The sequence below is a fragment of the Psittacula echo genome (genome assembly GCF_963264785.1).
Source record: "Psittacula echo genome assembly, chromosome: 24".
NCBI classification, from domain to species: domain Eukaryota; kingdom Metazoa; phylum Chordata; class Aves; order Psittaciformes; family Psittacidae; genus Psittacula; species Psittacula echo.
In genome coordinates, this window is record NC_137759.1 from 1526879 (window position 1) to 1550042 (window position 23164).

General features: G+C 50.4%; 1 protein-coding gene across 4 annotated transcripts; it reads left to right on the forward strand.

Moving 5' to 3' along the window:
• The first annotated feature begins 730 nt into the window (after positions 1 to 730).
• Positions 731 to 20761, forward strand: SLC25A42 (solute carrier family 25 member 42). 4 transcript variants are annotated; one of them, XM_080633859.1, is made up of 10 exons: positions 820 to 868; positions 2569 to 2671; positions 9401 to 9523; positions 10605 to 10716; positions 13029 to 13054; positions 13846 to 14012; positions 14642 to 14758; positions 15254 to 15405; positions 15917 to 16238; positions 20488 to 20761. In XM_080633859.1, exons 3-10 carry the CDS (start codon positions 9440 to 9442, stop codon positions 20492 to 20494), a joined length of 987 nt encoding a protein of 328 aa, XP_080489985.1. In that variant the 5' UTR covers positions 820 to 868; positions 2569 to 2671; positions 9401 to 9439; the 3' UTR covers positions 20495 to 20761. The 4 variants fall into 4 exon arrangements, with proteins under 4 accessions (XP_080489984.1, XP_080489986.1, XP_080489987.1 ...); XM_080633858.1 differs by lacking the exon at positions 2569 to 2671 and having other exon boundaries at positions 731 to 868; XM_080633860.1 differs by lacking the exon at positions 2569 to 2671 and having other exon boundaries at positions 731 to 868; positions 15917 to 20761.
• Positions 20762 to 23164: the final 2403 nt, after the last annotated feature.

Consider the following 23164-nt stretch of genomic DNA (forward strand, 5'->3'; position numbering starts at 1 on the left):
TGAGGTGGGAAAAGAAAGGTGCTGTGTTTGGAAGTCAAGCCTCCGGCAGTCCTATCTGCCAGCAGATTGCAAAGGTCGTGGTGGTCTTCAAAGGCTTCGAGGTCTGCCCGTGTTTGGTTGGGGGGAGGCTGCCTGGGGCTCCTTGCTCCAGCCACATGAAAGCCTCGCGGGGGGATCTGTGCCCTGCCCTCACCTCCTGGCAGAGGTCCTCCAGTGAAGGGGCCCTGCTCCTTCAGGGCAGAGCATGCAGGAACAGCTGATGAAGAGACCCTGAGGTGCCCTGCGAGGGTGGGGGGAAGAGTGCTCGCTCGGTCGCACCGATGCAGCTGAGGTCTCGGGCTTCGCCTCGGGTGAGCGGGAGCACCACGGCTTCACGCAGAGAACCGAACGCGACGTTCCCCACGGCGGCAGGAACGCTTGGACTACTCCCTCACCGTGAACACGCGTTGGTGCTGAGCCCACCTGCACCTGCTGGGTCTGAACCCCTGCCGGAGAGCGGGAAGCGCGGCTGCGGGGCGAGGGGACGCAGCTGCAGGCCCGGCATCACACGCTCCCCTCTGCTGCCCCGGGGCCGGGCCCGACGGTGCGGGACAGGGAGGGCTCCTCCGCGCCCCGCCGCTGGGCTCGCCCTGCCTCCCGCCCCGCTCCGCCCCCTGCCGCGCGGCCCGCCCTTCCCCGGCACTGGTTGGCTGCCGCCACTGCCTGTCTGCGGCTGCGCAGCCACTCCCCGAGCACGGTGCTGCCCCTGCAGCGGCGATTGGCTGCTCCGCAGGGCGGGCCCCGCCTCCCGCGGGCGCTGCTGAGGAGGGGGAGGCCTGACGGCGGCGGGCAGACGGTGACTGAGGCGGCTCGGAGCGGAGCCGATCCGGTGAGTGCGGGTTGGGCCGGCCCCGGGCTCCTCCGCTCCGCGGCGGGCGCTGACACGGCCCTGGGTGCCTATCACCGGGCAGCCCCGGGCCGTGTCGCGGTGTACGGGGCCGGGTGACATTGCCGCGGCCTTCCGCGGGGTCACCGCGCCTTCGCCCCCCGCCTCCCTCCGCGCTGTCCCAGCGGTCCGGCCAGAGCCGGCGGGGCTCGGGCTGCTCCGAGCGGGCTTCGCCGCCTCCGCCGTCCGCCCGGGTGTTGGGGGGAGCCACGCCGGGAGCCAGCCCGCGCTGCGAGAGAGCCGCGCCGGCCTTGGCCGCGCTCCGCGCTGAGCTGTGGCACCGCGCCGGCGGCCCGGGTCGCGCTGCCCGGCTGCCTGCAGCCCTCTCGCCCCATTGCCTGCCCTCGGGGCCGGCCTCCCGCTGGCCACCCTGCCTGCGCCATTGGCCACCGCGCCAGCCTGGCCGGCGACTCCTCTTGCCTGAGCTTGGCCTTCTCCCTGCTCCCAGCCCAGCTTCTCAGGTGTGGGGCCGGTGTTTGTCGAGCGCATCAAGCTCCTCTTCCCTTCCAAGTGTTTTGACGAGAGCTGGGCTCGGATGCGCTCTTAGGTGCAGTGTTTGGTGTGCTTTGGAAGCTGATGTGGACCCGAGGAGGCGGCACGGTTGTGTTTCTCTGCGGACCGGTAGATAGCAGAGGGTGTGGGAGCCATGAAATGCAGATCTCTGGGTGTCGTCTGCCTCTGTCCTACTTCAGCGTAAGCACAAAGTTGTGGAAGGGCCGTGACTTTCCTGCTTTGCCTCCCAACGTGGGAATGCAAGAGGTGGCCAGGATTGGGCTAAGATTGCAGGGGGAAAAGACACGTGGAAAACGCTGGAAGGGAATGTGCAGGGTTAATAAACTCTGTTCTACCTTCTGTGCTGCACGCTAAGGGTGTAACTCACTGTACCGCAGGTGTAGCGCTTGCTGCAGTTGCTTTGTTGACCTTAAGCCTCCGCTCCCGGAGGTTTGGCGGAGTTGAAGTTGTGTTTGAGCTCCTTGACGCGGCTTTCCTGTTGGCTGTTAATTCAGCAGACTGCGTGGAGAGGGTTTGGAGCCTGCTGTCTCCTGGCTCTTTTTGTGGTGGGTTCTTAATGCTTCACGGTCGCCTGAACTGCAAAGCTTTTCCTGGGGTTTGGGTGCTCCTCTGGTGGGGGTCTGTGGTTTGATGGATTTAGAGTGTTTGGGAAACATTCTGGGTTTAAAATGACTGGTTTGGGAGAAGGGTGTGTGTAAAGGAACAGCAGAGATGTCTGTGGGTGTTGGGAAACAGCTGACAGAAGTGAGGCTGTGTAATAAGGGTACCAGAGGGTTGGTATAATCACATCAACCACCTGTGGGTGAATGTGTTTAAAAATAATCCTGTGGTTGGGAGCCTGAAACACCAGGGCTGGATTCCAGGTAACCCTGAGCATCCTTCTAGAGCTGTGGAGACTCAACACTTGCTATCCTTTCCCCCAGCAAGACAAAAGTCATTGTTTAGCACCACTACACATTTGGTCTGGAGGGGAGCTGCTGGGACAGGGGTGACTGGGGCTGTCCTTGGTGTTGGATTTCAGCAGGAACTCTCCGGCCCAGATGATTGCTTCAGGCAGAGGAATTGTAGCTCTTGATAGCAGGGCAGTATGAGTCAGAAGCTGCAATAATCTCTTTTTGCTTGTCCCGCAGCTGTAGCTAATGCAGCGATTTGGGCAGTCCCTGCTGTGAGTGCATGTTTCCGGCATATGTGGCGTGTTCAGCTTGGCTTCAGGAGGTTACATAAAACATTAAGGTGAGCACCAGCACAGCCTCGAGTCTGTGGTTACCTGCTGAAGCAGATGGGCTGGGTATGGGTGAGATGGGTTTGCTGTTAGAAAAGAAGCTCAGGAACCAGGAGTAGTTTTCTTCTAGTTAGGTTGCTGCTAACTGTAGGAAAAGAGATACTCAGGTTCGTACCTTCTGATGCTAAGTGATACCAATCCATCACGCTGCAGTGCTGCTCTGTCTTCCAGGTGGTATGTGAGTATTCCTGGTAGCAGGCCTACAAAGGGACCTCACATTTTGTGTGGTATGCAAAGGTGAACAAAAACACAAACAGCTTACTCTAGGCCACAAAATAAATGAGTGCTTGAGGAGCTCTTTGCTCTCTAGTTGTGCTTTAAATCTGCTTCTCCTTGCCCTTGTGCAGTGAATGATAGTGTGTCTGTGTCATGTGTTAGTGCTGCCAGGCCCAAGTTACACTAAGGTAACCAAGTTAATTAAAATCTGCAGTGCTTTGTCTAAGCAGAGTTGTTGCTTAACTTTGCTTTAAGCTTTGTACAACTTAGAGTGGGTACAACAGGCGGAGGGGTGTGTAACGCATGGTCTAGTGAGACTAGTATAGTCAATGTGGAAAGCATTGTCCGTAGTAAATGACACCCTCTTGGCACACTTGTGGGTTGTTCTGCTTAATGATGGAAGATTGGAGTTCTTTATTTTCCTCTTTATAGGCAATTTAAACGGCTGAGGTTTAGCACAGAGATTGTTATTGTGTTGAAATAGTTCCTGGCAAGGGTTGCTCCTGTGTTGACTGGGGCTTGCCTGTGTTCCAGAGCATCTCAGTTTGACTTCTGAAGCTTCAGCAGTGCTGGGATCTGTCCCTTTGGGACCTCATGTGTGCCTGTGGTGACACTCAGGTGACTACCTCTAGGCTCCATTGATGGCAGCTCAGGTGTGCATGTGCCTGCAGGAGGCCTGCTGACCGAGGGGTCCTAGCTAGCGTTCTGCTGCTGCTTCTTTGTGACATTACCACTGAAAAATAATTGTTGAGGGGAGAATCCAGGCTGGGAGGATGCTGGGGATTCTGTGGGTGCAGTGGCTTATTTGGGTCTGTTCCTAAAGCAAGGCGATTGCTGTCTGACAAGTGGAGCAGGTTCAGCAGAGGGCCCCTGTGATCTGGGCCCCTGTTTAAGCACTCCCTCGTCCCTCAGATAAAGCTGTTAGCTGTCTCGCAGATAAGAACCAGTCTTTGGGTTTTGGCTGTGGAAAACACAGCTGAGGTGTTCCCAGCAACAGGCTGCTTTTAGCAACTGAAGAATGAAGCTCTGTTTTTGCGTGCCAAGACTTTCTCTGTTGCGTGGCTCTCGCCTTCCTTCCAGGCTTAGTGCAAAACTCCCCTGGACTCCTCTGAATAATGCAGCTGGCTTTGCTTGCAGAGCTTGAGATTTAACCATTTCTGAGTGCTCAGGAATGGCCTTCAGTCAGATAATCTAAATCCATGCAAAGAATGTGTCTTTATCCTCGGTTTTATTGGCAGACTTGAGTTCTATCTGGCAGAGTGAGACGGGAGGAGCATTTATTTTGTACTTTGGAGCTAAGAAAGCATGTAAAAAAGTTAAACTCTTCCAGATATTGTCGTGTAGTGAGTCTTTCGGTCAATGATTCTTTAAAGACCTTTGAAGTAAGAATTGCAATGGGCTATTCACAGCTAATGATTTGGGATCAGATTTGTATGCAATTGAAAGATGAATGTGATTGACGAGAGTTGAGTCTGCAGGGCATATCTGGTTTTGATTTTGGATGGTTTAATCAAACTGGCGTGCAAAGATGGACCTCAAGAAGCCATCTAGTTACAGTTCATCCCCCTGTTATAAGTGTTTCAGCCCTTTTTCCTGTGATTTTTCTGTGATGCTTTTGCTCCAAGGGTGAATTTAAGGCTGCAGTAATCTCAGCTTTTGCCACATCTCTTTCTCTGTCAGGCTCAATTGCTCAGTTAACAATAACAATTGAAGGAAACTTAATGGAGCAACTTCCCTGGGTACTGCTTCACCTCAGCGTGCCTGGGAAAATGGGTGAAAACTGCTGCAGGAACTCTTTGGGTTTTCTCTTTTCCTAATTGAATGATACGCTTTCATTAGTGATGTTAGCAACATCAGAGAAAGAGAGGAATTCGGGCCTGGGTAGCTATAATGAGGGGAGCTGGCAGAGCTGAATGGAGTGAAACAAGTGACTGGACCGGAATGAAGTTGAAATTGTGCCCCAGAGAACCGTGACTTCCCCCAGACCCGTGTGAAAGGAAGGCTTGTGGGCCTCTGTTAGAAATACACTTGGGCTCCTTGAGTCCAATTGTTAACCTAGCACTGCCAAGTCCATCACTAAACCATGGCCCCGAGTGCCCCATCTACATGTGTTCTAAATCCCTGCAGGGATGGGGACTCCACCACTTCCCTGGGCAGCCTATTCCAGTGCTTGACAGCCCTTTTGGTGGAGACATTTGTTTTCTTACTATGGAGGAACATGAAAACTAATGACTGGGCCTGCTTTTGTGGTAAATGTATTTTTCTGCTACCGGGTAGTTTGGGGTCTGGCCAGGCTTTGATCGAATGGGAGTGGTTAGGATGCTGGTGAAGCCTGGAGAGATGGGCAGTGTGATTTCTGCCTCCATCAGCTGTGTGTTGAGCAAACCCCACTTCTCCTTCCTGCTGCTCCTGGAAGTCAGTGGTGTTGATCTGCCGTGGGGGAGCATGTGCATAGCTGGTAGAACACAAAGGAGGCTTTCAGGCAGGCTGTGCCACAGGGATGCCAAGTCCAACTTTTAAATGTGGTTTAATTTTGAAATCTGGAGATGTGCAATAACCCTCAAGCCTTTCCTTCAGCAGTGTGCTTCTAACTGAGCACAGCCTGGCTGCAGAACTTGTGCTTCTCTCTTTGTCATGGTGCTGGGCTCTGAAACTCCTCGCCTCTTCTGTGGAGGAACTGATTCTCTTAAGACTTTGCCATTTACAATACATTCAAATGAGGTAGCTGAAACAACAGCACCATGATTGGATTCACGAGTGGCTCGGACAGCTAGAGCTGGTTTTGCTCCAAACCCCCACCTTGCTTTGGGCAATGAAGTGGCACCTGCCTGGAAGCTGTTCTTCGTAGTAGGTTGCTTTTATCATCTGAATAACTTGATTCTGTCTCACCTGTCCTTTTAATCAAAATCCCCACCAAGAAAAGCAGAATGTCTGACTTGTCAGAGAGGCAATTTGACAGCTTGATTGAACTTGCTCAGATATGCATTAAGTGCTGCTCGAGATAGCTGGGAGAATGGAAGGGAGAGACTAACAAAGCTCTAGTTTTTAATGTGCAGAGCGTATTCTGTGCATCTGCTGGCATGAGAGGAATGCAGCTTGTTTTGGTGCACAGATGTTTCTGCAATTGCTAGAACCCAGGCCGGATACCTAGAAAGAGTCCCAGGGCTCAAAGGACCATCACAAACCAGACCATTGCAGCTATAGTCATCAGTTTGTCTAAGATAAAACTGCCAGAAACAAAGGGCTTGAGCTTCCCTGCTTCACAGCTTGGTAAATAGTCTTTAATCCATGACTGAATTGGCGTGGCTACATTAAAGGCAGTGTTTTCTGATGGGCTTGGAAACTGGATGCTGGAGTAAGTGCTTTGTATTTTCAATAAGCTCTGGGGATTTTTGTTGTAACAGCACAGTGTATGTTACTCATTAAACCTCTTTAACTCTTGAACTCGCCTTTGCCGGCAGCTTTGCTTTCTGATTATATATTCTCTTCGGGGAACGCTTTGCTCTCCAGCACGTGGTGCTGAGGAACCTGGGTCCAGATGTGTGACAAGGACTCGCGTTAACTACGATATGAATAACACAGAAGTGTGTACAAAGAAATCAATCTAATCCACAGCTATTTTCGTTCTCGCTGCCTGTGGCTTTGTCAACATCAGTAATGACTGTGTACAGAGCTCCACAAAACACAGGGATTTAAAGGCTGTCCCACTGCGCCGCGTTGGGTTTCAGTGGATTCCTTAATGAGCGAGTCAGGTTCTATATATGCAAAATAATGTTTGGCTTCTAATGGCCAAATTCACATTGGAACTTCAGAGCAAAGCTTTCTTTGTGCTTCCAAAGGGCAGGTTTGGTCCCAGCAGCCAGAATTCAGTTCATAACTCCCTGACATCAGAGTCCAGCCGCATTGCTTTGCAGGGAGCAAATGTGAATGGAAATAAGAGCTGCTGGTTTTCCATGTCAGCCTCGGCAAGTGTAGAGCCTGTATGTATGTAGAGCATGCAGGCAGTCTGCATGTGTAAAACTGAGCATATAGACAGGTGGTTGTAAGATCAGGGCACTGGGCACTAAAAATAAAGAACATGTCTGCAGAGGATCAAAGGGAATATTGTGGAGTGAATGGACATCATCGTTATGCATGTGCATGCTCTAAAATAAGTCCAGGCTTAAGAACTTGAGTTTGGTTTAAAAAATGTCCTTTTAGTCATCTCTTTCTCAATCATCTTTCCAAATCGGGTTTCAAGCCAAAGTTACATATGGCATTCCTGAGCTCTTCAGCGTGACTTCTATTTCTGTGGGGTTATTTTTGGTAGAGAGAAATCTGATATTGTGACCTACATTTCCTGATTGGAGACAGCGAGGAATAATAACTCTACCTGTGATTTCTTTCATGCTTTTGCTGAAAGGCTTTGTTTTACAATACACTTTCCAGGTACATGAGATAAGAAGGGAAGGCAGTAAGTGCAGATAGTAATTAGAAATACTCTCGTGTTCTTCAGGATCATTTAATGAAGTGCTCTGCTCCTGGCGCTATGAATCATCTTTGCTCTTGATCCGTACGGGATTTGTTGTACACGTGGTCTGATGTGACCAAGCTGCCAGACTTTTCAAGTGCAAACATTGATGCTGTTTAGGTCATGCTTTGGTCTATCAGATGTTGCTTATCATTAGGTCTGGGTTTCATTTCATTAGCCCTACATGTCATGTGGGGACAGGCCAAGGGGAATGGCTTGAACCTGCCAGAGGGGAGACTGAGATGAGCTCTTAGGCAGAAGCTCTTCCCTGTGAGGGTGCTGAGGCGCTGGCCCAGGGTGCCCAGAGAAGCTGTGGCTGCCCCATCCCTGGCAGTGTTCAAGGCCAGGTTGGACACAGGGGCTTGGAGCAAGCTGCTCCAGTGGAAGGGGTCCCTGCCCATGGCAGGGGTTGGAGCTGGAGGAGCTTTAAGGTCCCTTCAACCTGATCCATTCCATGGTTAAAACTGAGTTATTACTCTCTGAGCAACATCTTGATATCTCCTCTTTTCAAAACCACCCTCAGGAGTGGTAAACACATTGACAAGCATCTTCCCAAAGCTCCAGCAAGTGAGGCCTGGCATTACAGATGCCCAGGTGTGTTTGTCCTGCTTTGGATTGAGCGTGCATGGGTCACGCATAGCTTCCCCATCCCAAATTGGTCATGCACGAATACAGCCACAGCTGCTCAGGTTCCGCCTCGGTATCTCTGCTGCAGCTGCGGGGGTTTGGGAGTGAAGTCTGGCACTGATTTCTGAGGGTGATGTGGGGGGAAAGAAGTAGGTCAGCAAGAATGAAAGGTGCTGACAAGCATATAATAGCTAGAGATTGTTAAAGGGGAAAAACCAGTCTGAAGACAGTCTTTCCAGGTAAGCAAGCCGTTGTGCCTGTGGTTTCCCAGGCATCCGAGGAGGGTGAGATAACAGGACGACACGAGAAGGCTGTGGCAGAACTGGGGACCAGTTTGGGAATTTAGATTTCCTAACACTGCGTTCCTTGAAAGGACACTGAGCAAAGGGAAGCGCCGCTGTGGGAGCAGGCTTGTAGCTTGGAAAACTGCTCGTTGGAGTTACACACCCCAGTTGTGAGCAGGTTGAGGATGCAGAGAGGGCACCTTTCTGTGCCAGCTCCAGTTAGTCGAACTTCAGCTCTTCGTTTCTGTCATTTAAGGATGACAAATTGCATCACAGAAAGCAGAGCTGTTGGGGAGTCAGACACTGAAGTGGCAGCCTGTCTCTAAAGCATTATCTCTGCATGTATCCTCTGCAGCCGAGGTTAGGCTGACGGTTCTTGCTGTGATACCTGTTCCCACTTGCCTCGTGAAAGGCAACATCTGTGCAGACTGCCCTGATTCACCAGCTACAAGCATGTGTGCAGTGCAGCTGTGAGGAAAGGGACTTCTGAACCACTGATGTGCTGCTCTCCGTCAAATCACTGGCGTCATCAAAATAGCCCTTCTGGCACGTGTGAGGCATTGGATTGACCTCTTCCCTAGAATAAGCTCCGGTTGCTCCTGGCAGGCTCTCGGGACCTGCTGCTCTCACTGTTCTTTCCATTTGCCAAGGCTGGGTTTTAAGTTTCTGCCTGACTTCTCCAGTATCTAGATGCTCAGCAGCGAGCCTGAGCAGCAGCCAAAAGCCTCACTGTAAGCAGTGGAGAAGGACAGAGCAGGATCTGATTCTTCTCTCCAGAAACGAGGGATATTTTGAAGTAACTTGCACCTGAGTTGCCTGTGGCTGAAAAGAGTTCTTACATAGCATGAAAGTTCACACACACACGTAAACTTGCGCCTTAAAGGAAGGAGATGGCACTAAAATCCTGAAAATGCTCTTCATCTGGGAGCTTGGGAGAGGGTTTCTCCTACTGAAAATGGCTCTGGAAGTAGATGGCTCCTCCTTCCTGTACAAGCATTTTATTTCCTATTTTGACGCTAACTCTGTTCTTGTTTTCAATGTAGGAGCCGTAGCTCTTCTGCCCACTTGTAAGTGCAACTGGTATGGGTAATGGTGTGAGAGAAGGTCGAGTGGATTTCCAGCGGCAGGATGTGGAGCCGGTTCCATCAACCCATCTGCCCCCAGAGGTAAGGGCAGGAGGTTGTTGGGTATGAGAGAAGAGCTGCGTGGCTGTGGTCTGAAGGGAGGATCTCAATGGGATTTGAGTCCTGAAAGAGTAGCAGTGTATATGCAAGCCACCGAAAGTGTGACTTTTGCTCTCTCTGAGCATAGCCAAGCAATTCCAGCCCTCTGGGAAGAGCTGGCAGGCAGGGCTGTGTTCATGGGTCAAGGTTATGTTTTGTTACGTCTTTAGTGGCAGAGCTGGGAAGGGAGGCATAAGCCTGGCATAAGCCTCTTGCTAGAAACACTGGGAGAGAAGGTGATGCTGAACCTTGCTCTGATTTAGACTAGAACTCAGGCTGAAGTTCACACATGCCTTTGCATGGCTACCCTTGTGTTTAGCACCAGACAGGCAGAGTTTGGAAGGGAAAACTGAACTGAACCACGTCTTCTTTTGGTAATAAACATTAACTTTCTAGTTGTGAAACATTCTGAAGAAAGAAAACTGTGGACTCCTCCACCCAAGCACACAATGTATCACAAGTTCACATTCTTAAGCCTTGTCTCAACTTGTCTTACAGTCTGTAACCTTCACGGTGTTAGATTTCAAGTCATTTACTTGCTTGCTGCCCATGTGTTAGGAGAAGATAGCAGCTTTATAAGTATGAACTGTGGCAGGAATGTCAATAACAAACCGCTGCCATTCCATTTATCATAGTAGGAAACCTGTCTTGGTTTATTCTGAGGATCTTGAGAACAAAGTGGGCTTGTGTGTTAGTGGAAGGATTGGAAAGATGCTTTCCTTCTTTCCATGCCTAAATCATGAGGAGATAGCAGCTTAGCTTTTGGAGATCTCAACAGGGATGTCCTGGCTTCAGCTGTAGGACAACAGTACAAGTAAGAGGTGACAGCCCTTGGAATGTTCCATCTCAGCAGACAGGTCCAGCCTTTGTGCTTCATGAGCTGACCAGGACTTTACCGTGCTTGAAATTTTGAAGAGAGTTTGGACCCAAGTCCTTGAGAGGGGGTAAATGCTGCAGCTAAAGTAAAATTGTACAGCTTTTGCTTAGGCTTGACTGTGTCACACTGAGCAATGCTTTGTTCCAGGAAACCCGGGAGAAAAAGAAAGTGCTCAACTCCCTGATGTCTGGTGCGTTGGCTGGTGCTGTTGCTAAAACTGCAGTAGCTCCACTGGACAGGACAAAAATCATGTTTCAAGGTGAGTCCTGATGGCTTTTGCAGAACACTCTTCCTTTCTTCTTGGCAGAATCCAAATGAGCTCCTCTGACCCGCTCAGCCTATTCTCTGGTGCTTCGCCCTCTTTCAGGCTGCAGAGACCTGGCAGGATGCAGACAGAATAGTGACATTGCCGCAGTGAATTGAGTCTAAAAAGCTACTGCTTGGTTCTTGGTAGGATTATTGCAGGTGTCAGTCAGCTCTGTGTCTGGCCCGTCCTACTGGATCCAAGTCTCATGGTAGTCAGCAGGAGTTTTGCTCTTTCAGTGTAACAGATGCACGCGCTGCTGCTTAGTGATGGTGCCAGTGGCTCGTGGATGTTGGCTGGCCTCATGTTCTCCTACATCAGGGAGACTTTTGGAGCACAGAGTTTACAGACAGTGTAAAGTCAGTGCTTGAGGGGTGATTGCTAAGGCTCTGGGTGTCTCTGTTCAGCTTGGAGAAATAAGGTGGGGAGGGGGCAGGAGCGGTAGAAGGAGATGTAGTGACACTGGAGGGAGGTAATTGAGCTGTTTGAGTTCCTTGCTGAAGGCTGAATGCCAGGCTCTGCCTGCTCAAATGTATGCAGGCTTTTATAGTAAGAGGTGCATTGGATTGCAGCTGAGTTGCTTTTGGTTAGAGGTGAAGTTAATGAGGAAAAACACTGCACAGGCATTCAAGCTGGCATACCTGGCTTTGTGTTACAAAGCCCTTTCTGGAACCCACAAAGTGCATCACTGCAAATAAAATGCATCTAATTGGAATAGAAAATTCTCACATGTTTAGTGGGATTTGGGATTCAGCCCCATCATGGGCTCTGTTCAGTTCCCTGGTGCAGTGCAGGATCTGTCAGCCACACTAATTGTCCCAAAGGGAAGAGTGCACACTGTTAATACAGTAGACACTTGGTGAAGCCAAGAATTTTAAATCTGGTTGACATCCCAGATTAAATGAATTGGGTAGGTTTTAATCTAATCCCTGGATGACATTTAATTTTGAACTGACTTTCATTTGACATGGTTTTCATCCTCCATGTAGCAGGGGCTGAGGTTTGGAATAGCAGGGATAGAGATCAGGGAGTTGATGCTGTAGGGAGCTAAAGCCTGGGCTGGCTGCAGGCTGGGATTGCATCTGTGACCAGATGCTTGGGCAGCAACAAGTACGTGCTGTGCTTCCTCATCAGAACAAACACTGTAGTTCATCTGAGGTTGGAAATGGATCAGAGGTGAGATGGAAACTGCAGAACTGGGGTGAGTCAACAGCTGTCCATATAAATCACCTTTAATTTGCACAGGGCCTGCATTTATAGAAAGACCTGTTTGGTTTGGCCCGTTAACCTCGCTGCAAAGGAGAAGATTAAAATGTGCCCTGTCTGACCAATTCCTTAGTATCTAATGGGTTTCTTTGTTTCTTGCTTTCCTAAGGGATTTTATTCTGGGGCCTCTTCCCTGCCTGTGAAGAGGGAAAGCATCTTGGGCCGTGTGAGTGGAGGAAGGTTGTCCCTTGAACTAGAGGCTGAAGAATTCCCCTGTGGGAGAGGGAAAACAACTCTGTTCCATTGTGGGGCCAGTTGTGATTGGTTATTGAGGTGGTGTTGTTATTAAAAACATTGAATTGCAGAAGGGAGCAGTGTGGTGAAAACATATTTGCATGTGATGCTTGATACACTTGAGAGGTTACAAGTCTCAAACGAGTTTGAAAGCAACTGCAATAGACACTTAATTGGAACCATGTTTCATTAGTGCTGCTGCTCGCATTTTAGCCTGGGCTTCCTTCCTGCAGGAGGAGTGTTACAAAACAGCTGCTGGATGCCAAAGAAATCCTGCTTCCAAATGCCTGGTGTGTTACATGGCTAAAGAGATGCTGTCAGTTTGAATGGAGGCAAGAAAAGAACCCCAGTGTTGAGTTTTGCTGGGATGAAACCATTTCTGCATGGAGCCTCCCTAAACAGACCAGTTCTTTGCTGGATTCTGGCATTAGTCTGGAACCAGGGCATGGGAATGCTCAGCTAAAAGAAATGGTCAATGCTGCTCTGATTTTTATGTGTTAATTTTTTGATGTATTCATTTATTTTTAGTGCTTGAAGTGTGGCACAAACTGAGCATTGTCATAACAGTAGGTGGAAAAATGTATGGATGTGCTAAAGAATTGGGGAGTGCTTACCAGTGGAAAGTCATTGTTTATTACAAAGAATCTCTATTTCCTCTTGCATTAATTCTTTTGCTTCTATTTTTATCCCTTAGATAAAACTCCTGTATGGTTTATTTGATCCATCTAAATGTATTGCAAGACCTAATGCTCATTTTTTCTTTTTAGTGTCTTCAAAAAGATTTTCTGCCAAGGTGAGGTGATGTGTCTGTCTCCTGTTGACCTGAAGTGTTTGAGTAATGGTAGTAATAGCCCTAACAGCAGCTTTTGTTTGTATTTGTTTCCCTTTCTTGCTTGGGTCTTATTAGCAGCACTCACAATGAAAGAGCACAGAGGGAAAAACTAGAAACAGTATTTGTAATAGTCCTGAGGCCAGGGATCTCTTACGTTTGTGTTTTGTCCAGTGCCTTGCACAGAGGGGCCTTGGTTCCTCCTTCATGCTCCAGGTTCTACCTGTGCCTTTGTTTTGTCAGCCCTTCTCCTCTCGTGGCTGCTCGCTTTCCCCCAGCCCCCACTGGAGTTGTTGCCAAGTGTAGAGGGACTTTGAATGTAGGAGCTGATCGCTGTCATGGCTTGCTGAATGTTTCATGGCGTGCACGTTCCAGCTGTCCCATGTGTGCTGTGCTCATATGTGTAATCCAAATGGTTCTGTCTTTTACTGAGAAGATTAATTTGGGTTGAGAAAAGGTTTGCACAAGCAGCACTCCAGCTCTGTGCCTTGCCTATGGAGAGAAAATGAAGACGTCTTGAACCTGAACCTCTTGTCTTCATGACTGGTTCTTTTTTGCTTTGATGTATCTGATGCAGTCTCCCCAGAGAAGATGTTTTAGTTGCAAACACAAACAGCTGATATCAGCTTACCATGGTTGGGGTGGGAAGGAGGATTTGCAGAGGTTAAGCTATAGGGTCACCTTTTCTTCCACTATTGTTTGGACTCCTCCTTATCATGATCTCCCTTGTCTGACCTTTGATCCATTGCCTGCAGGAAGCCTACAGGCTGATTTATCGCACCTACCTCAATGAAGGCCTCTGGAGTCTCTGGAGGGGGAACTCAGCCACTATGGTCCGTGTGATCCCTTACGCTGCCATTCAGTTCTGTGCACACGAAGAGTACAAGCAGCTCCTGGGGAGTTACTACGGCTTCCAGGGAAAGTAAGATGCAGTGTGGCTTTGATCCTTGCTGAGGAGGATGGAGCAGTCTGTGGGACCATAGACTGGAGGGAGGGAGGGAGCACGTTGCTCAGTTGAAAGCTCTGGACAGAGTTATGCTGGCCCCCCTCATGTTGGCTTTGCAGAACAGAGTGTGTGTGAGGGGCCTGAGCAAAGGGTTGGGCTTCTAGTCTTGCACAGGGGAGATCTTTGTGAGAAGAAGACCCCATCTTCTAGAGGCATGAGCAAGAAGTGGCCTAGACATTGAGTTAGCACTTCCCTGTGCTGGGAGTGGGCAGGCAAAACAAAAAGAGCTTTTCTTTGCAGGAGAAGCAACAAGAATTCAGCCTTGCGCTGCTGAGCCATGTGCGTGGCCTGAATCTCTTGCTTTTGGGCATGTAATGTCTGAGACACCTCAAGTCAGGCTTTTTGTCCTCAACAAAGATGTTCTCTAAGCCTCTGTCTTGCTGTCTGTGGCAAACCAGCTGCTTCATCCCCAACCCACCCAACTCTCTTCAGTGAACAGGCAGGGAAGGGATTCGGTAGCAGGTAGAGTAGAGCCCTGCTCAAAAGCCATGTAGTATTTCCATCTCCAGGTGATCTGTTTGGTCTCTTCTCTCACCTTACTTTAGAGCGCTGACACCCTTTCCTCGATTCATTGCTGGCTCTCTGGCAGGCACAACGGCTGCCATGTTAACCTACCCTTTGGATATGGTCCGTGCTCGAATGGCTGTCACGCCGAAGGAGATGTAAGTGCCTAACGAAAGCAAGTACAAGCACCACAAACAATTGCAGCACTTTCTTTTAAGGTCAGATGACTTTATTCCCATTTTCTGGGTCACTTCTTGCTCAGAGCCTTTGGTGTAATAAACCTCTTACTGCTGGGGTCTGAGCACTGATTAAATGACCAGAGCCCTGGTTAGTCCAGGGACTGGGAGGAGATCGATACTAAAAGACCTCACAAGTAAAACCTGTGGGGGGGGTTCTTTAGGAGGCCAACTGGCACAATACCTCCGGAAGAGCTCCAAAAGACAGGACAGCATGTTGTGATAGGGCAATGGGAGAGCTGGTGACAGGCTTCTCCATTTGCAGACAAGCTTCTGAAATCCCTTCTGAGCTGCTGGATGAGCTCAGAGCCCAGAATTAATTAATTGTTGATCCTTCAGAAAGTCCTGTTGGAAATATTCCTGGTGTGTGCAGTCACTAACCAGCGCAGATTTGCTTTTCCTGTGTCCACGTGCTAGGTACAGCAATATTGTTCACGTCTTCATCCGAATATCCCGAGAGGAAGGATTGAAGACATTGTACAGGGGATTTACACCAACCATCATTGGAGTGATTCCATATGCTGGGCTTAGCTTCTTCACCTACGAGACGCTGAAGAAACTACACGCAGGTAAAGGCGACTTGCTCTGCTTTCAAATGAAATGCTGTAGGCTTTTGGCCAATTTGAGATGTTTGAATTCTGTGGTACAAGGCCTTTTCCTGGCCTTGAAGCCTATTGCAGAGTTCTAGAATCATAGAATAGTTTGGGTTGGAAGGGACCTTCAGAGGTCATCTAGTCCAGCCTCCCTGCAATGAGCAGGGACATCTTCAACTAGATCAGGTTGCCCAGAACAACTGCGCTCATGGAGCCTTGTGCCTCTATCTTTCCAATTCCAGACTATGAAGAAGGCAAGCTGCAGAAAAGCAGTCTCTGTCTTGCAGAAGAGCAGTATCTGTCTTGCAGAGGAGCAAGAAAGTGCAAGTCCTGGGTGCAGGAGGACTTGGTTCCATACCAAGTCATCTAACAACCAGTCGCAGGAGCTCTGGCACTTAGTCCTCTCTTTGGCTCTCCACCCACTTGACCCTAACCATGTGTTTTCTTCTAAGAAGCTCTCTAAACACTGCTTCCTTCTCTTTCCCAGATCACAGTGGGAAGTTGCAGCCATCCCCCCCGGAGCGCCTCTTGTTTGGTGCCTGTGCAGGTTTGATTGGCCAGTCAGCATCTTACCCCCTGGACGTGGTTCGCCGGCGGATGCAGACGGCGGGGGTCATGGGACACACATACAGTTCCATCCTTCTCACCATGCAGGAGATTATAAGAGAAGAGGGACTAATCCGTGGCTTGTACAAAGGACTCAGCATGAACTGGGTCAAAGGTCCAATTGCAGTGGGAATAAGCTTCACAACCTTTGACCTGATGCAGATCCTTCTCCGTAAATTACAGCACAGCTCTAATGTTGAAAGGTAGTAGCTTAATCCCCACAGCCCTTGCTGGGGAAAAGTACAACACGTGTAGAAAGAGCAATGCTAGCCTTCCCTGACCTCGTACCTGCTCTCCTGCAGCTGAGAACTCACCTTTACTTGTTTGTTATTTTCTGTTGTTGGATTTTCTTCTTTTTAATGAGCCTCTGAGTTACTTGGAAACCTCAACCTGAAACTAATGCTTTCCTAAGCAAACTTCTTCCTAGAATTCTGCAGAACCGAGTCCTCTGCAGTAGCTGCCTCACCCTTCTGGTTTACTCTGGGATACCAGGAGTGGAGCCTCTCAAACAAAACCGTGCTGCTGCTGGCTCCTCACCTGGGTCTCTGTGGCCAGATGAAGCGGTGGATGATGAAAGAGAGGACTCGGTGCTGGTGGAATGAAGCCCTGAATCTGGGAAGTGACTGCTATTCCCGGTAGGCAGTTCTTAGTTATTGAACATGTGTTAGCTGGTGGCAGTCTGCCAAGTGCAATATTCCAGTTCGTCTGTAGGGAATTCCAGATTCCTCTGACCTGTAAACATGAGTCTCCATAAAACAGGACACAGCAGGATTTAACAGGTCCAGGTCACTTCCAAAACATAAGAAGTTGAATGTGGGCTCTGGCTGGAAACACTACCCTTTTTCAAACGTTCTCATTTCTGGGTTGAGTTGCATAAAATATCCCTTGCTCCAGCATCCCTCTGAGATTACCAAAGACGGAGGCCAGCAGGAGAGGAAAATTCTGAGCAGTTTTGGAGATCAAAGCCTCATGTTTGTTGTCAGTGTTGAGGAGGGGCTATGCCTGGATTCACAGACTGGATTGAATTGACCTGCAGTAGTGCTTTTGGGCTCCCCAAACCTTTCTGTTGTGGTTATGGTCTTAAAGGCAGCGTTTTCTGAGGGATTTGGCAAACCATAATGTTGATGCACTAGAAAAGGAAGTATCACAGACTTGAGATTTTCAGCAGTTTTATCCTCTAGTATTATTGTTGCTGCTTTATGCAAGAACAAACATCAGGGAGATGCAGACCCAGCAATCCTGAGAGGCTCTTCACGTCCGGTGAACGTGGCCTGGCAGATGGCTCGAGCTGCTGGTCCTGCTTCTGAACAACTTTGTTGTCTTACTGTGCCTGCTGTGTAGGTTGTGTCCCCTCTGTTCATTAGTCCCCACCTAAGCCCACTTGTTTTATTCCTAGAGTTCTTCTGGACCAACTGGGTCCTTGGGAGAACGGGGATACCCAAGCCAGTATTGACCCTTCAGAAATGATAACCTAGTGCCAATCATTTCCAGCTGCAATCTGAAAATGAATGGTAAAGAACCTTCCAGTGTTTCTATTTGAGATGAGTTTTCAGGGAAATAGAGATTTTTGGGGGTGGTTTTGGTTTATGTTCCATTCCTAGCTGAAATCCGGAGCGTGACAAAGGTCACAGCAAACTTCAGACTTCTCTGAGAATCAGATGACATAAGCTAAGATTAAAAATCCCTTTCCAGCTGATATAGCCCATAAAGTATTAAAGAAAACTAAGGTGTCATTTAAAAGCTGTCCTTTTCTGGTGTATTTTAGCTGTTGTAGTTTGAGCCTTGTGTCTTTATTAATGGGACTGGAGGTAATTGCACAATTGGTAGAAGTAGCTTTCTCTTTCCTTTTGCATTTGCACTTGTTCTTTGGAGCATAACTTGCTTCTAATGCCAAATATTTCCCCAGGAATCGAGCACCTACACTTTCAGTTTGTGGACGTGGCAGAGAACCAGTGTACTGGAGTATTAGCATGTGTGGTGTTCCCAGAACACATGGGATCGATCATGCTTTAATGCTCATGGATAAGTGGGGTATTAACCTCAGTGATTTCTGCCTCCAAGCCCACAAATGATGATTTCCATTGTCAAACTGCAGTCGCTGATTTATGTTGTGATTAATGTCAGGTGTTGCTGGTTTTGGAGTCTTCAGAGACGATAGCCATGAGCTCTGTACAGTTCTGCTCCCATTGCCAGGGGAAGATGATCAGCTGCTCTCTTTGGGTGAAATTTTGTTTAGGCCTATGCAAGAGCTCTGATTTCTTTTCTCCAATGGAGAAGCCAATTACTTCTGCTCTTGTGTTTATCTTGTCTGGCCCAGTGAGGAAATCCTGAGGCAGTTGTATCCTACCACGAAAGGGAGGTACAGACCAGCAACCAGGTGTGCCAGCGGTTGACGCTGCGTGTGTATGTGTCTGAGTGTGTGCACAATCCGTGCCGAGCTCTCTCTCAGCTTGGAGGCTGCTGGTTCAAAGCACAGTCCTTCCTGCCCAGCCGATGGGTACTATATGAAGACAAGAGGAAGGTGAACTGTGGCATCCAAGCTGGAGTGAGCTCCTTTGCTCCACAGTATGGTAGGGCATCTCAGAGGCAAGTGCAACAGTGCTTGTTGTAGGAGATGATGAGCATTGCTGAACCTCTGTGGCAACAGAGGTGGCTTAATTCCTCCTGGGTCCTGACAGAGAAAGGATTTACACTGGATGACTTGCCTCTTGTTTGGGACTGAACAGGAGGGCAGATCTGCACGAGGTACCTTCTGCTGTGTCAGGAGTACATGAAATGAACAGGGGCTTGTGGAGGAGGCAGCTTCTGCCGAGCCCAGCATCGCCCACTGTGGTGCAGGCAGCTCATCGAGAGCCTGGGGACTCTCAGCTGAGAAACAAGACCTGAAGCACAGCCAGGCTGGAAGCGTTGGGCTCAGTTGTTCCTGAACAAGCCCCTGATTTTAATTCAGGGGAGTCTTAGCCAAACATGTTTGCCCAAGTTCTGCAGGCTGAGTGGTGGTTCAGAGGCACATCTCTGAATTCAGTCTGTGGTGGGTTTGGTGCTTTTGTTTCTTGGGGAGGAGTGTTCAGAGTTAACTGTGTGTTATTGCATTGGGTTCTTTCAAATAGCGTTGGGTTTGTTTTTACTTTTATGTTCCCTCTTTGATTTGAATGTAGGAAAGGAGAAACAGAGTGTTCCCTTCCCCTCTCCTAATCCCTGCATGAATTGGGACATGTTCCAGATCTCTCTGCTGCTCAATGAGTGCCCGAGGAGTTTTGGGCATGCTGATTTGGAAAGGGAGGGGGGGTGTGTGCTGGCCAAGAAGATCCATTGCCTTTAGCTCTGAGAGAAGGCTAACAGGAATATTCTCTAGTTGTTCTCTTTAGAACTTCTTTATTACCACAAATTCCCTAATGTTTCATTTTATTCTTCTCGAGTACCTTGCTTTTTATTTCCAAGTCATGTTTCTCCTTGTTCCTTAATGTGTTACTGCCAAACATTAACTTGTGCGTTTATTGTCCCCCCTCTGCTCTCCTTCCCTCCCTGCTTCTGCACCTTGAGTCCCGCACTAGCACTTCGAGAAAATCAGGTCCAATGAAATGCATCCAAAATGACAAATTGCAGCTTTGATAATGATGCCCAAAAGGCCCAGAACAAGAAGTTAAAGGCACCAAGTGACAGGGCAGAAAGTTTTGTTTGAAAGGATCTTGAACGCCTTGTCCAGCCCCAGCGCCTTCACTTTCCCTTAGCACCTTCCCTTCACGAGCTGTGAAATGCTGCTGCTCCTTCATGTTCCCTCTCTCGGTACCTCCGGTGATGCTCACGTGCTCTGTGGAAGTGGCTGCTTGCTGGGTACGAGGCCTGGGGAGAGCTCGTCCTTCTGGGAGGCTCCAAGGGTCACTTGGGGAACTTGGGTATGTGAGAGGTGGGATCTGAGCTGGCTCCTTGTGAGCCTGTTCACCCTGTGCAGACCTCTGCCAGCGCCCCAGGAAGCTGCCCATGAGCTGGCTGCTGGTTGGCAGGAGCGTGGTGGAAGGATGGAGAGAGGAATTGCAGCCTCCTGGGGCATCAAGTCACTGGGAGCCATGGGTTGTGTGGTGGAGCTTTGGTACTCTGGGGAGCTCTCCAAAAGCAGTTTCATAGCCTCTCTGTTAAGACAGTGGTACTTTGGGAACTTCTTGCCACCTTCTGCCTAGAAGGACTGCAGTGTTCACCCTTTAGTGACTTCAGCACTGGAGCAGATGAGGCATGAAACGAAGCTTGAGCACTGTGGCAAGTCTGGTGTCAGCCTTGGGTGGGCAGGAGGAGGGGGGAATGTGATGGGATACTTCCCACATCGGTTCCTCAGTGCCTGGCTGGGTCCTTGAGCCCTGCAGAGAGCCAGGACCTACGTTATGGACCCTCCTTACCTGGCCTGGGCCGGAGGAGGAGGTGGCCTTCCTACAAAACAGCCTTGATTTCTTCTTGTAGGGGCTGATTCCTCCCGTTCTCCCCATGTGAGGCAGGTTTCCCAGCGCTGCTCACTGTGTGGTCTATGCATATATCAGCACAAACACTGTTCGATTGCCTTTCGTCGCCATCCCTGCGTGTGTGTGAGCGTGTGGGTCGATTTTTGACTGCTTTTTCTTGGATCTGGAGTTCTATTTTATTGCAGTGAAGACACTTTGTTATACGATGTTTATATATTTGAAGATTTGTGCCAAGAGAGGATGTATATTTAATAAAAAATATATCATTGACGGCAGGCTCCTGGGGCTCTCTCCTGTTGTGTGCTGCTGGTACCAGAGGTGGGGCTGGCACATCCCAGTGGATTTGAGGGACTAAAGCGAGGGGTGTCTGGGGCGAACAGAGGGGTGCATCTTGTGGGTGTCGCATGGAGCACATGGAGCTCGTCGCTGCTTTGGGAAGTGGAGCTTGAGGCACGGACAGGAGCTCCGGAGGTGGCTCCAGCGCTCTCCCTGCAGCATGGGTCGGGTGTGCAGTGGCAGCAGGTGGCACTGTCGGCTCAGCCATGGCCCGGTGCCTTCCCCCAAGTTGGGGACCCCCCCCTGGCTACTGCTCGGCTCTTGGGGGTTCCCGTGCCCTCGGCTGCGTTTCGTGTCCAGTGTGGATGTGATGCTGCGGGGCTGGAAGGTCCCCACAGCCCCAGGCTGCTCCCAAGGCAGAGCACTGCAACATCCCAGCCTGGGTTGGGTTGAAGGGACCTTAAAGCTCCTTCAGCTCCAATCCCTGCCACGGGCAGGGACCCCTTCCACTGGAGCAGCTTGCTCCAAGCCCCTGTGTCCAACCTGGCCTTGAACACTGCCAGGGATGGGGCAGCCACAGCTTCTCTGGGCACCCTGGGCCAGCGCCTCAGCACCCTCACAGGGAAGAGCTTCTGCCTAAGAGCTCAGCTCAGTCTCCCCTCGGGCAGGTTAAAGTCAGTTTAAAGCCGGATGTTTCTTGCTGCTCCAAGCGGGAAGAGCTCTGCAGGATGCAGGCAGTGAGGGTCGCAGGGGCATCTCCTTTGAGGGGGAGGTCTCACTGCTTCCCTCCCTGCCTGGGCACAAAGGAAGAGTTCCGGGAGCTTTCCCAGCCCTGGGGTTCTCATCACCTGCAGGAGCCAGAGGTGGAGATGCCCCAGGGCGCTGCGGGGCTGGGTGCGGGTCACCACAGGAAACCCTGGGGCTCATCCCAGTCCTGGTGCAAAGCCTCTGTAGCAGCACAGCCCCGTGGTCGTGGCTCTGCTGGAGCCGGAGCGTGGCCGTTTGCAGGGCCCAACCTGTCCCAGGTTCTAAATAAAGCAAAGATGCTGGGAGTGAAAATAATCCCGGGAAGGGGAAGATGTGGGGGGGGCTTTCTCTGCGGTTGATGTGGCCCAATTGCAGTGCCTGTGGCTCTGCCTCCTGCTCTTGCCCAGTCTATCAGTCATTGTCCCTGCCTGAGAGGGTCACGTCTGGGCAGGGCTCTGGGGAGGAACTGTCTGCGTGTCTGCGCGCAGCACAACCCCAGGCCCTAGCAACCGCCCTGCTGCTCTGCCCGCTCAGCCCTGCCACACGCTGAAGGAGGAGGAGATAAATGAGCCATCAAGGCAGCGGGGCTGGCTTTAATGGGACACCGCGGGCTGGAGCCAGTCCCCTTCATCCCAGCCCTGGGGCCATCGCTTCTTCCTCGCCCCTTTCCACCCGTGGCTCGCTGACAGTGCTGCTGGAGCCACATTCCTCCCGGTGCCGTGCGGCTCACTGGTGCTGCTCAGTGGTGCTCCTCAATGGTGCTGCTCTGGGCTCCAGCTGGTGGCAAAAGGGGATTTTCCCCATCTTTTTTTTTTGCCGAAAAAGGGCTTTTACTGGGTCTACAGCTTGGAACTTGGAAACCAGGCAGAGGAGGTGGTGGGATTAGTCCTGTTAACACCGGGCAGAGGGCTGCCTTCTCATCCCAGCCCTTAGCAAAAGGGAATTAAGGCCATTACAAGGCTATCAAATAGGATCAGAGCCCCTCTCCCTTTCTCTGAGCAGCCCAGACCTGTTAATCCTTTTTCATGCAGCTGGACCTGCACCCACGGAGCAGTGGGGAAGCCGGAGCAGGCACGGAGCTGGGCTGTGATGAGTGTGATGAGGTTGGCTGCACGGTTTGGTCAAGACCTCGACCTCTTCCCCTTGCTGCAATAACACATTTGGGGTGTTCCTGCTCACCCACCCAACGGCCCTCGCACCGTGGGACCCCTGCCCTGCTCGAGGGGCTCAGGGCTGCAAAGCGCCAACAAAGCAGCAGATTTTAGACTGGCAAAGAAGCCTCTGGGTTACTTCTTTATTTCTAACCCAGCCTGAGGCTTTCACACGAAGCAGAGGGGTGACCCAAGGAGCTCCAGCCCTGCTGGCCAGAGCAGTGACCCTGCAAATACGCTCACTCCCAGCCGATGGAGGCAGACGGGCAGCAGAGCAAACACCGAAGTCCATCCCGGCACAAGCTGCTGCTCCACCACGCACAGGCGATGCCCATGGAGCCCTCTGCCCAACGCGTAATGCCCAGGGCTGGCAGGAACCGCTGCGTCAAGGAGAACACAGCAGCAGAACTGTCCCCATGGCAGGTCAGAGCAGGCAGCAGCAAACCCAGCTCCAGGGCTCGGCTCCTCCATCACCACCCGGGGCCAGGAAGGGGGAGAAGGGCT

Excerpts from the sequence above, each read along its gene's own strand:
- SLC25A42 (XM_080633858.1), top strand. The coding sequence starts at position 9,440 with ATGGGTAATGGTGTGAGAGAAGGTCGAGTGGATTTCCAGCGGCAGGAT. Across the intron at positions 9,524-10,604 it reads CAACCCATCTGCCCCCAGAG|GAAACCCGGGAGAAAAAGAA; the intron begins GTAAGGGCAGGA and ends GCTTTGTTCCAG. Across the intron at positions 14,759-15,253 it reads GCTGTCACGCCGAAGGAGAT|GTACAGCAATATTGTTCACG; the intron begins GTAAGTGCCTAA and ends TCCACGTGCTAG.